Source organism: Chrysochloris asiatica, unplaced genomic scaffold, assembly GCF_000296735.1.
Source record: "Chrysochloris asiatica unplaced genomic scaffold, ChrAsi1.0 scaffold00287, whole genome shotgun sequence".
NCBI classification, from domain to species: Eukaryota; Metazoa; Chordata; class Mammalia; order Afrosoricida; family Chrysochloridae; genus Chrysochloris; species Chrysochloris asiatica.
In genome coordinates, this window is record NW_006408805.1 from 606749 (window position 1) to 619593 (window position 12845).

At 42.3% G+C, this 12845-nt stretch overlaps 1 protein-coding gene and 1 pseudogene across 1 annotated transcript in view; one reads left to right on the plus strand and one right to left on the minus strand.

The window, feature by feature from the left end:
- The window catches only part of SPATA31A6 (SPATA31 subfamily A, member 6), a 9010-nt gene extending 4126 nt beyond the window's left edge, over positions 1–4884 (minus strand). Inside the window, exons 1-5 of the mRNA XM_006874578.1 lie at positions 4696–4884; positions 3615–3669; positions 3013–3073; positions 2635–2796; positions 20–2418 (exon numbers count right to left, since the gene is read on the minus strand). Of these exons, the coding sequence (XP_006874640.1) occupies positions 20–2418; positions 2635–2796; positions 3013–3073; positions 3615–3669; positions 4696–4884 (2866 nt within the window). The remainder of the gene's footprint in view (positions 1–19; positions 2419–2634; positions 2797–3012; positions 3074–3614; positions 3670–4695) is intronic.
- Positions 4885–11245: 6361 nt separating this feature from the next.
- LOC102811080 lies at positions 11246–11551 on the plus strand (annotated as a pseudogene).
- The last annotated feature ends 1294 nt before the right edge of the window (positions 11552–12845 follow it).

Below are 12845 nucleotides of genomic sequence, written 5' to 3' on the forward strand. Positions count from 1 at the left end.
GTTCTCTGGCCTTCCTCACCTGCAGGTAAGGAGGCAGGGAGATGACTCTCCGAGGTGGGCACTGATTTTTTTGCTGTCATCCTCTCTTCACAGCTTGCTTGAAGGTTTTCTTCCTTGAACTTGGCAGCTTCAGCTCTTGAGTCAGTCCAAGATTCATGGGTGACTGAAGATTGAAATGTAGACTGCAGCAATAGTAATGACTTGTCCTTTCTTGCCTTAAAAAAATTTATAGTCTTAAGGACTTTGAGTGGTAGACTCCATCTGTGCTTCACTTGATACTTTACAATATGTGCTTCCAGAACCTGTCTAGTGTCTGGACTGAAAAAGGAAATTTCCTGGATGCTGTTTACACTGTATGCCTGACTCTCTGATGACACCACATTTTGAGTTTTTGTGTAAGTGTCAGACTTAGGCAAAGTATGGTTGACAGAAAGCCAAGAGTGATGTACACTCACAGGGATGCAATCCTTGACAATCTGCCCCAACTTGTTGCTCAAGTGGACTTTCAGGGTGTTTTCTAGTTGTTTCCTGTGGGGCACCATTAAAGCACAATTTTCTGAGTTACTCTCTGCGTACTTTAGCAAATCATTTTTTGATTCCTTTTTACAGTCTGCTTCCAGAACCTTCTCTGGAGCATTTTCTGAACTCTGGGGTATATCATATTTTGGGACCTTCCCCAGATCTTTCCCCAGATCCCTACCTCGCTGGAAATTTGCCAGGCCACGCACATGGAAACTTCCTGAGTGTTTAGATCTTCCCGGGTGCATGGATCTCATCTTCTCTACATCCTTGATGCTTTCACCTGTATGTACCGAGGTCCATGAAGGTCCATCCTGGTCCTTTGCCTGGCGTGTCCTTGGTAATTTCACTTGAGGCTGTTCTAGAAACCCCTGGATACTGATGGGCAGACCCCATTTGTGATGCATGAGCCTTTTCCGAAGGTGTTGCTCCAGTTGCTTCCGGAGCTCAGGCCTGATACAATCCCCAGGAAGGATAGAGTCTGACTTGTGGGCCTGGAAGGCCGAACTAACTTGGAGAAGGCTGGGACTTACAGGATGAAAGGTTTCCTGAGATCTTTTGGCCACAGATGATAAAGCCGTCCCACTTTCTAATTGTTTATGCAATAAGGGCTGTTGCAGGCATTGAATTTCACTAGAAATGAGAGATTGTGCCTCATTCTGGGTTGTAGGGCAAGATACTCCACAGGTCCTAAACTGGGGTAAAGAAGGAGGTAGGCCTGGGAGTGAGGATGGGAGATGAGCTTGGATTTGACCCTGAGCCAGAGGTGGGGCCTGGCATTGGGATACGGTTAAAATCAAAGGTTGAATTTGGGCCACAGGGTGTGGCAAGGACTGGGGCTTGCAAGGAGATACTTTAGTCTGCATTTGAATTGGTAAGGTATTAGGGACTGCATTGAATAAAATAGAGGGGTGCTCCAGTGTGGAACCGGAGACCCTGACAGTAGCCACCAAGGACTCGCTATGCAGGAAAGGGAGACCCCAGAAGAGCTGGCTGCATTTCTGTTGTAGGTGGTTCTGTAAGGTTTTTTGATATGAAAGCAGCTGCTGTGGTTTGCCTTTGGTGCTCCAGGTGGGTTGGGAGTCTGTAGTGTCCTGCTCATCGCCCAGTGATTTTAATATAGTACTCAAAGAATTCAAGTGAGAGCCTGAGCTCATTTGATTTGGAAATGACTCATCTTGGTCTTTTTCCTCCCAAATCTTGAACTTGACTTTCTTTGTGACTTGTATTTCCAGGAGTTTCTGGACTTCTGGGTTGGGGAAAATGGGGTTTACAGTCTCTAAGTTCCTGTCTGCATGGCCTCCCCAGAAAGCAGCTTCTTGTTCATGGCAGGAAGTATGCTCTTGCTGGGACTCACAATATTTCATGGTGGAAAGGCCCAAGGTTTTGGCAGCCACCTGCCACCAGGAGAGGGTCGAATTGGGACAGCTTGAGGGGTCAAGGCCTGTGATCATTGAGGTAGTACCAGCAAACCAGCAGTCATCTGGAAAGGGCTTCTTTGCAAGAGGGCTCAAGGGGTGCATCATAGCCATTGAATCACGATGAGAAAGGGTCAAAGTGGCATCTGGAAGTGGTGAAGTAGAGAGGACTGGAGGTTGAAGACAGGCAAATGAACCAGGGAGGTGTGGTGGGGGAAGAGCAAGTGGTGGGGGTGAAAGATCAGAAATGGAGGGGTTCATCAGGGCCCGTGAAAGGGCAGAGGGCAGAGGTTGAGCAGGCTGTGTTAGAGGAACTGCAGAAGAGGAAGGGGGTACCACAGACACCAAGGAAGCAACACCTTCTGAGGGCTCCGCACATGGCTGATGGGCTTCAGCAGGCACTCTTTTATGCACCCCATCAGAGGCATCTTGACATGATGGCTGATGAAAGCTGCCCTTGTCAGGGAGCTCTCCCAGGCAACTGCAGAAGACAGAGGACCAAGCTTTAGACAGGAGCCAAAGAGCAACCCCACACCTTGATGTCACCAATCTCCTGCTATCCCTCCCCCAAGAGCTTCCATCACAGTCCTTCCCCACAGGTGCCCTCTTATGCCAGCCCTAGTTACACTACAACCATGGAGTCAGACAGGAGACCCTGGTAGGAGGGACATAAGAGAGAAGGGGAAAGGTTACTCACTTTTGCAGTTGTGGAATCACAGACACCAAGGAAGCAACGCCTTCTGAGGGCTCCGCACATGGCTGATGGGCTTCAGCAGGCACTCTTTTATGCACCCCATCAGAGGCATCTTGACATGATGGCTGATGAAAGCTGCCCTTGTCAGGGAGCTCTCCCAGGTAGCTGCAGAAGACAGAGGACCAAGCTTTAGACAGGAGCCAAAGAGCAACCCCACACCTTGATGTCACCAATCTCCTGCTATCCCTCCCCCAGAGGCTTCCATCACAGTCTCTCCCCACAGGTGCCCTCTTATGCCAGCCCTAGTTACACTACAACCATGGAGTCAGACAGGAGACCCTGGTAGGAGGGACATAAGAGAGAAGGGGAAAGGTTACTCACTTTTGCAGCTGTGAAATCAGGCTCCCAGTTTCATGTAATTCTTTCAGGCAACTTCTACAAGCTGGAAATTAGGAGAGTGGGCTACTATGGTAAAGGTCCAGGTCTATGAACTTCACAGGAAAGTGAGTGAACTATGGTATTGTAACCCCAGGCAGAGAGGTTAGAATTCACAACACATATTTTGGGAGAACATGATTCAATCTATTAACAGCATGTGCTTTTTTCATTTACAAAATGCATTCATGTCCCTTATTTCCTGTGACATCTGAGTCAGGAAATCAGCCTTGGCAAAATTAAAACAGCTTGTCCTAGCTAGAATTGGATGTTCTGACTCTAAATCCACCAGTTATCCAATCATTTCATTTCAACACCGCCCCCTAGTGGGCACCATTGTGACGCCAATTATGGTTGATGTCACTGAAACGTATCTGTATCCGGGTTCTGATATCACTGCCAGAAGCCTCCCTTTCAGGTTATTTCCTAATATGGGAATATCAGCTCCAGCAATTGGTATCTTCCGGGACTTAGGGCAGGGCCTTAGACACAGGAAAAGTCAGTCAGCGTTAACTCTTGGGAATACAGTTACGTGAACAGAACCTTACCTTTCACAGCTTTACTTTTGTTTCTCTTCCTGACCCTCCTCGTCTCCACTTGAGGCTGAGATACAAGAAAAGAATGAGGGGCTGGAACGCTATATTCTCAGTTTACTCTCTGTGTCACACTGCAGAATTCTAAGTGCCGTCAAGTCAGTTCCGACTCATAGGGACCTTGTATAGGGCTTCCGAGGGGCAGTTGGTGAGTTTGAACTGCTGACCTTGAAATTCAATGCTTATCCTACAGCCCCACACCAGGACTCCAAACATGCTGTATTAATAAATTTTACATTTAATTAATAGAGCTCTATGTTTCTTCCTGGAGTCCTGGTGTAGCGCTATGCGTTAATGAGCTAGACTGCAAAGTTGGTTTGAACCACAGTGCATCATTTCGAGCTCACCAGGAACAACTCAGAAATCCTATAAAAGAGTCGCTATGGGTTGGAACTGACTCGAGGGCACTTAACAACATGTTTCTTCCTTTTATTCATTTTTACATTAGATAAGAATATGTTTTGTTTTCCTTCTTTGAAAAACTCAGATGAAGAATTTTTCTATATGAGATAAAGCCTGCATTTCTTCAGTCACCATTCCTTTGCTCCAGAAGGGTGCAGACTCTCTGAGTACAGCTGTTTCTGTGTTATGTCAGGTAGGATTCTACTTCCCAAGGCCAGATCTGGACTCCAGTCCCTGGTCAGAGGCCCCTAGGTTCAGCCCTGTGACCCCTAGGTTCAGCCCTGCTTCAACAATCAGGCCTGGTCCAGAGAGACACCTGTGATGGGAAGGTAACTGATAATCCATTGCTGAGGGCTCTGGCCTCCTGAACATTTAGGAATCCAGTCATTGAACAGAGGCAATGTGTTTGGGGTTTTCCATGGAGCATTCTACCAAACCAGCAAATGGGCTGAGTTCATCAGAAGTGCCCATTCTAGCTCCTGCCCTGCTTGACTATTCTGAGTAGACTGATAGTCTATTCTTTCCTGAGGTTTCTCATCTCAGGAGTCTCTCAACTTGATACAGAAAATGGAAATAAGAATAGAAAAAGGAGTCAGAATCCATCTTTGTCCGAGCTAGGCCAAGGGTTTCTTACCTTTTTGATGTTTATATTTTTCTTAGGAGGTGGTAAGGGTGGATTACTCTGGAGGTAGGGGAATAACAGGAAGAAGAGTCCCACTCCACACAGGAAGCCCAGGACTATTTCAACTACCCAGAAAGTAGAGCTAGAGCTCATCCAGGTAGCACTAAAACTTTTCAGAGGAAAGAGGTAATTATTCTCCATCATCAAAATCGCACTGCTGCTCTCAGGCAACTGGGAACTTCCAGTGCGCTCTGGCCTAAATAAAGGTGCAGAGAATTGTGACCTCAATATTGTGACATAAAGGTCTAGTTTCATCACAAAGGGCTGTGATGGGTGTGGGAGGAGACAGCCCCTCCCCCATATCTTAGTTTCTTAGTTTCTCCACTAACTTAGGCTACATTCTCTAGAATCAGCAAAGCTGATTATATATATATATATATATATGTCCTGGTGTGGCACTGTGGGTTAATGCACCAGACTGCAAAGCCATTTGAACTGCAAGGTTAGTGGTTCAAGCTCACCAGCTGCTCCTCAGAAACCCTATACAGGGTCGCTATGGTTCAGAATTGACTCCATGGCACTTAACAAAATATATATATATGACAGATAGATTTATCTCAAGGAATGGCTCACACAGTTGTAGAGGCAGGCAAGCCCCAAATCTATAGATCAGACATGAAGCTGGAGGCTTCCTTCAACTCACATGGCCACAGGGACTGATGACCCCAAAAGTAACAGGTTCAGACAGTAGGCTGTTGGCTCACAGGCTGCAAAGGCTGACAAATCCAGGATCAGCAAGTAAGATGGCAGGTTGTAGGCATATGGGCTGCAAAGACTAACAAATCCCAAGATTGACAGGTGATACAGTAGGCTGCTAACTCAAGTCTCAAGAACCAGATATCATATGGTGCGAGCCAGATGTAGGATCCAGAGAAACCCAAACACTATCAAACTTTGCCAGAATGTCTACATAGATTCAACGTAGGCAACAATTTCAAGGGAATTCCCTTTCAACTGATTGAGTACTCAAAAGAAAATCATGGATGTGATTGCACTATATTACATCTCATCATGGGGGTTAACTAAATCAAAACGGCCAAACCAGAGTTATGGCCCAGCCAACATGACACACTTAACCATAACAGAAATCATAACAAAATATCACACACTGGGTGGCTTTAAACAACAGGAATGTATTGTCTCAAGGTTTTCAAGGCTGAAGTCCAACTTCACAATGTTTTCAGGACTATGCTTTCAATATACGCTCTAGTGAAAGATTTTTCCTTATTTCTTCCAGGTTTTGGTAGCCTCAGTCTTTGGTTTGTAAACTATCTTGGAGAGATGTCTTTCCTAAACTGTGAGTTTTTTCAATGTCTGTTCTTCACTTTTATATAATTTCACTCAGAAGGGATTAAGACCCACTCTACTCTGGTATGACCTTGAGATAGTCAATATTATGTGTCATCTTGACTAGGCCATTTATGATATTATATAATCATCTTTCATTGTGATATTATATAATTATCCATTTTATGTGCTGGAAATTAGGAAAATGTGCTGGACCAAAAGGTCAGTTTGAACAGTAAGGTGGGTGGTTCAAGCTCACCAGCCACTCCTCAGAAACCCTATACAGGGTCACTATGGGTCAGAACCAACTCAACAGCACTTTAACAGCAACAACAACATACATTAATGAGGCAGGATTAGTGTGAGATGTACCTCGAGTGAAAGCCTTACAAGAAGGCATGACTCAAGTCCCATCCTTATTGAAGCCACACTATTACTAAAGTCACATCCTTACTTTGATTTAAGGAACGTTTCCTTGGAGCAAGGGTGTGTGTATGACGTGCTCTGGATCCTGCATCTAGCTCAGCATCATCAACCTCTGGTTCTTGGGACTTGAGCTGGCAGCCTGTTGTCTGAACAGTGATTTTGAGATTCACCAGCTTTCACAACCCCATGAGCCAACAGCCTGTCACCTGACCTGCCAATTGAAACTACATGCCCCTGAAACCCAGGGAGGAAAAGCCCCCAGTATGACCCCTGACCCAGAATTGGGACTTGCCAGCCTCCATAACTGTGTGAGCCAATTCCTTGATATAAACCACTCTCTCCCTTTATCTCTGTCCTTCCATTCCCACTCCACCTCTCCTTATATACATATATGTTATACATATATGCATCACCACCATGAACATATATATGCATATTGTTGTTATTGTTGTTAGGTGCCACTGGGCAGCACTGACTCATAGTGACCCAATGCACAACAGAAAACACTGCCCAGTCCCATGCCAACCTCACAATCGCTGCTAAGCCTGAGTCCATTGCTGTCGCCACTGTGCTAATCCATCTCACTGGAGATCTTCCTCTTTTTCTCTGACCCTCCACATTACCAAACACGATATCCTTCTCCAGAGACTGGTCCTTCCTCATAATATGTCAAAAGTAATAGAGATAAAGTCTCGCCATCCTGGCTTCCAAAGAGCATTCTGGCTGTACTTCTTCCAACACAGATTGGTTTGTTCTTTTGGCAGTCCATAGAACTTTTAATATTCTTCTCCAACACCAAACTCAAATGCCTCAATTCTTCTATGATCTTCCTTATTCACTGTACAACTTTCACATGCATATGAGGTTATTGAAAATATGTTGGCTTGGTTTAGGAGTACCTTAGTCCTCAAATTGACATCTTTGCTTTTGAATACTCTAAAGTGGTCTTGTGCAGTAGATTTGCCTAATGCAATACCTCATTTGATTTCTTGAATGCTGCTTCCATGAGTGTTTATTGTTGATCTGAGCAAAATGAAATCTTTGACAACTTCAATCTTTCCTACATTTATACAGATACTGTTTATTGGTCCAGTGGTGAAGATTTTTGTTTTCTTTACATTGAGATACAACCCATACTGACGGCTGTGCTCTTTGATTTTCATCATTAAGTTCTCTTCACTTTCAGCAAGCAAGGTTGTATCATCTGCATATTATTGTTGTTGTTGTTATGTCCCGTGGAGTTGGTTCTGACTCATAGCGACCCTGTACAGGGTTTCCGAGGCTATAAATCTTAACGGAAGCAGAAAGCCTCATCTTTCTCCCGCGGAGCAGATGGTAGTTTCGAACTGCTGACCTTGTGGTTTGCAGCCCCATTCGTAACCACTACACTACATATTACAGGTTGTTAATGAGTCTTCCTCCAATTCTGATGCCATGTTCTTCTTCATATAACCCAGCTACTTGAATTATTTGCTCAGCATATAGACTGACTAAGTATGGCGAAAGAATACAACACTGGCACACACCTTTCCTAATTTTAAACCATTCAGTGTTCTGTTCAAACAATTGACTCTTTTTCTATGTACAGATTTCTCAAGAGCACAATTAAGTGTTCCAGAATACTCATTCTTCTCAGTGGTGTTGATAGCTTATTATGATCCATACGATCAAAAGCCTTTGCATAATCAATAAAGTACAGGTAACCATCTTTCTGGTATTCTCTGCTTTCAGCCAAGATCCACCTGATGTTAGCAATTATATCCCTTATTTGATGCCCTAGTCTGAATCCAGCTTGAACCTCTGGAAGTTCTCTGCAAATGTATAGTTGCAACTGTTTTTGTATTATCTTTGGCAAAATTTTACTTCCGTGTAATATTAATGATATTGTCTGATGATTTCTGCATCCCGTGGGATCACCTCTCTTTAGAATGAGCACAATTATGGGGTTCTTCCAGTCAATTGACCAGGTAGTTGTCTTCCAAGTTTCTTGGCATAGATGCATGAGTGACTCCAATGCTTCATCAGTTTGTTGAAATATTTCGATTTGTATTCCATCAATTCCCTGTGCCTTGTTCTTTGCCAATGCCTTCAATGCACCTTGGACTTCTTCCTTCAGTATCACTGGCTCTTGATCATATGCCACTTCTTGAAATGGCTGAACATGTACCATTTCTTTTTGGTAGTGACTCTGTGTATACCTCCCATCTTTTGATGCTCTCTGCCTCATTCAATATTGCAGGTTGAAGCTTTAATTTTTATTCAGTTTCCAAAAAACATCCCATTCTTCACTAGGTAGGGTGGGAGTTTCTCCTTTCCTATGATAACTAAGGTTTAGAGATTTGGGAGGGTCATTAATTTTTGTAAGTCTGACAGGAGTAGCCTGGCAAGACAATGTCCCAATAATAGCATTAGCAGGAAGCCTCAAAAACAGCTGGATCTGCCATGCAGAACCCCACTCCACCTGAGTCCAGTAATACTTTGACACTTCTGGTTCTAAAAGTCAGTCCATACTTCACCCACGGCAAGAGGAAGCACCTAGCATTATGACAGTGATTGGACTGCTGATGTCCTAAGACCAAATGGAGCCTCTTATGTTACTAAGATGTATGCAATTGTACCATATGAACTCTGGCTAGACTAGGCCCTTAAGTGTGTGGCTAAAACATCTAGACAATGAGCCCACTTGGCTCTTCTCTGTTTGACTTGCTTAGAACTTGGCTGGCTACTAGAAGAAGATCCTAGCTAAAGCTAATAATAAATATAATAATGCCTGATGACACTGCTTATGGTAGTCACAAAGACAGGGTTCAGGTGTACAGACCCTCTATGGAGACACACTTCTGCCCCCATTCTCATATAAGGAGTGGTGGGTCTATAAATCTAACCATGCTTACTGAGAGCAGGTAATAGCAGAGGGGTGGACTCATCCTGTGTATTTTTCATCATTAGCATTTTACAGCATTCATGGCTTGCTCTCTCCACTTAGGATTTCCTCTACTTCCCTGAATATATAGGATAGAGTTTGTAAGGGGGTAGTCCTTCTGTCAAGCCTGGAGGACATGACTTCCAGTTCCTTGACCAGCCAACACTCTTAGGACTCAGACAAAAAAAACACTGCACACCCATTCCAAGCCTGATGTTTTTCATTCAGTTTATATACCATTCCAGACTAACACCAAGGTGTCTGACCACACTGCCCAGCTCAGGTGGTCAGACTGGAATATCTATACAGTATATACATAGAAAGTCACATAGGGTTTAAGGTATGAAAATGGCTGATGGATGGACTTTGGAGGACCCTACCTATGGTGCCAGGTGGGAGCACATGTAGCAGAGCTTTGCATCCCACCTAAGTATCCTACCTAGCCAGGATTCATTTTAAGGAAGACCCTTAGAAAGTCTCGCATAGACTTAAAAACAGAGGCACATGTAGAAGAATTCTCTGTCTTCACAGAAGTAACTTCCAAAAGCCAGAGGGACCAACTCATAGTAAATCTATTTCCTGATTTTGCAGAGTATGGGAGCAAGCACAGAAGTTTTCCCTCTCTGCCAATCCTATACAATTTTGAGCAAGGGGCACCACTTGCCATGAAATTATTGCTGTGCATGCTACTGGTTGTCTGTGAGTAATTTAAAAGGGTTTTAATTTGCGAGCATGGTGTCTCCTGTGTATGGCTTGCTCAGACTAGATGGGCATAGCACCTGTACAGTGGTTGATACCACTGGGTGAATCCTCACCCTAGCAGAATACTCACAATACTGTTTAGAATTTTGAGGTGCTATTCACATGTACATGGAGTCCTGGTGTGGCACTGTGGGTTAAGCTCTGGACTGCAAAATCGGCTTGAACCACAAGGTTGGCAGTTCAAGCTCACCAGCTGCTACTTGGAAACTCTATACAGGGTCATCATGGGTCGGAAGCGACTCAATGGCACTTAACAACAACAGCATTCACATGTAAAAGTGACGATTTATATTGATGAACTGATGTCTCCCATGTTTATGTTGTTATGTTCCATCAAGTCAGTTCCAACTCACGGTGAGCCTGTATAGTGTTTCCAAGGAGTGTCTGGTGAATTTGAACCACTGACCTTGTGGTTCAAACAAACCTTGCAGTCCAGTGCATTATCCTGCAGTGCCAGTGTTCCACTCATTGCATTTGTTCCTTATTTATTTCCTACTCATTTTCTGCCTTGACTTTAATTGATCATTTTATGATTCATTTTTGTTGTTTTTTTTAAAGCAGATTAATGAACATATCTTATGAAAATTTTTAATGGTTACCCTACAGTTTATAATATACATTTCTAACAAATCTAAGGCCACATTCAAATAACGCTATATTATTTTACACGTAGTGCTGGTACCTTATAACATAGTATCCCTAAATCCTCCCTCCCACCTCTGCGTGACATAGCTATAATTCATTTCATTTTTCTATATACAATAATTACCCAATACATTATTATCATCACTGTTTTAGTCAGTTTATCTCTTACCTCAATTAAGAATTTTAAAAGTTGAAAGCTTTCATTTTATGTTAATTTATTCCTTCTCTGGCACTCTTTCTTTATGTACACATTTCTGGACTACACCGTATTCCTCAGAACTGTACAATGTGACTAAAGAACTTCATTAAACATTTATTAAACATTCATATCCTCACATGAATTCCTTTAGCTTCCGATTGTCTAATAAAGTCTTCATTTCTCTCTTGCTTTAAAAGATAATGTTTGGACTTGCTGCGGCATAGCAAATGTGAAATGCAAGTTGTGGTGATCTGGGAATCATGGCAGGACAGGCATTTAGAAAGTTTCTTTCCCTCTTTGATTGAGTATTGGTGGAAAGGAGTGCAGCTGAAACTGTAACTAAAGGAGGCATTATGCTTCCAGAAAAATCTCAAAGAGAAGTATGACAAGCAACTGTAGTAGCTGTTGGATGCTGATCTACAGGAAAGGGTGGAGAGATTCAACCAGTTAGTGTGAAAGTTGGAGATAAAGCTCTTCTCCCAGAATATGGAGGCACCAGAGTAGCTCTAGATGACAAGGATTACTTATTTAGAAAGGGTGACATTCTTGGGAAGTATGTAGACTGAAATAATCTCATTTGAAATGGCATCATGTGAAGCTGCCCATTCTACTGAAGTTCTGAAATCTTGAGTCATATAAATAATCTCCATGTCTCTCTCCCATAATAAACTAATGATATTCAGTGTAACAAATTTAGTTTCACTGTACTAGCACAAACATTTCCAAATAAAAATGTGTAAGTTAATGGTTTAAAAAAAAAGATGTTTGGGATAGAGAATTTAAAGTCTGGTAGTTTTTCTCTTTCAGCATTTTATTTCACTTTACTCCCTTCTTGCTTACATGATTTCTGACAAGAAGCTTTCTCTAGTTCTTATTCTTTTTTTCTTTATAGGGAGGTGTGTTTATCCTCCAGATTCTTTCAAGATTTTCTGTCTTTGAGTTTCTGTAGTTTGAATATATGCCTAGATTTCATTTGCTGTTTGTTTGGAATTTATCCTACTCATGTTTTCTGAGACCTATCAGTAATCTGGTGATTTTAATTAATTTTAGGAGATTCGCAGCCATTATTTCAAACCTTTCTTCTGCTTTATTTTTTCTTTTCTCTCTTCCTAATGTTCCAATTATGTGTATGTTACACCTTTTATGTGATTTCACTGTTCTAGTATATTCCTGGATTTTTTGTTTTCATTCTTTTTTCTCTTCTCATTTTCAGAAACTTATGTTGATCTGTATGTAACGTCACTGATTCTTTGGCATTGCTACATATTGATAAGCTCATTAAAGGTTTTTATTATTTTTTATATGTAGCATTTCCTTTCTTAGTTTTCCATCTGTTTATATTACCTGACTGTTCTTGTAGCCATTCCATCTTTTTCCAGTGGCACCCTTAGCATACTAACCAGTTACTTTTAATTTTCTGATAATTCTGACATCTGTGTCAGACCTCTGTTCATTTCTAATGATTGCTTTGTCTCTTCAACACATTTATTCTTGACTTGGGCATCCTTTGAATTTTTTGTTGAAAGTAATAGTAACTGAGTATATATATCTGTAGTGTGCAGATTAATGGCTAGGAGCTGGGATCATTTAAGGTTTATGTCGCTACAGATATTTGGAGCTTCAAATTCCCCTACTGTCTTTGTCTGCTCTTGAATTTGGGTTTCCATGATTACAATCTCACTTTATGTTTCCAAGGACCAGGATGTTATGCAAAAAGAAAAAAAAAAAAAAAAAAATCAGCATTATGCAAAAATGGATAACCACATCAAATCAGCAAATGGAGAAAGACTCCATCATTATATAACTGCCAAACCACTGAGAATCATGGTGCAGCCAGTTGATACATAACCTTAACCTTCA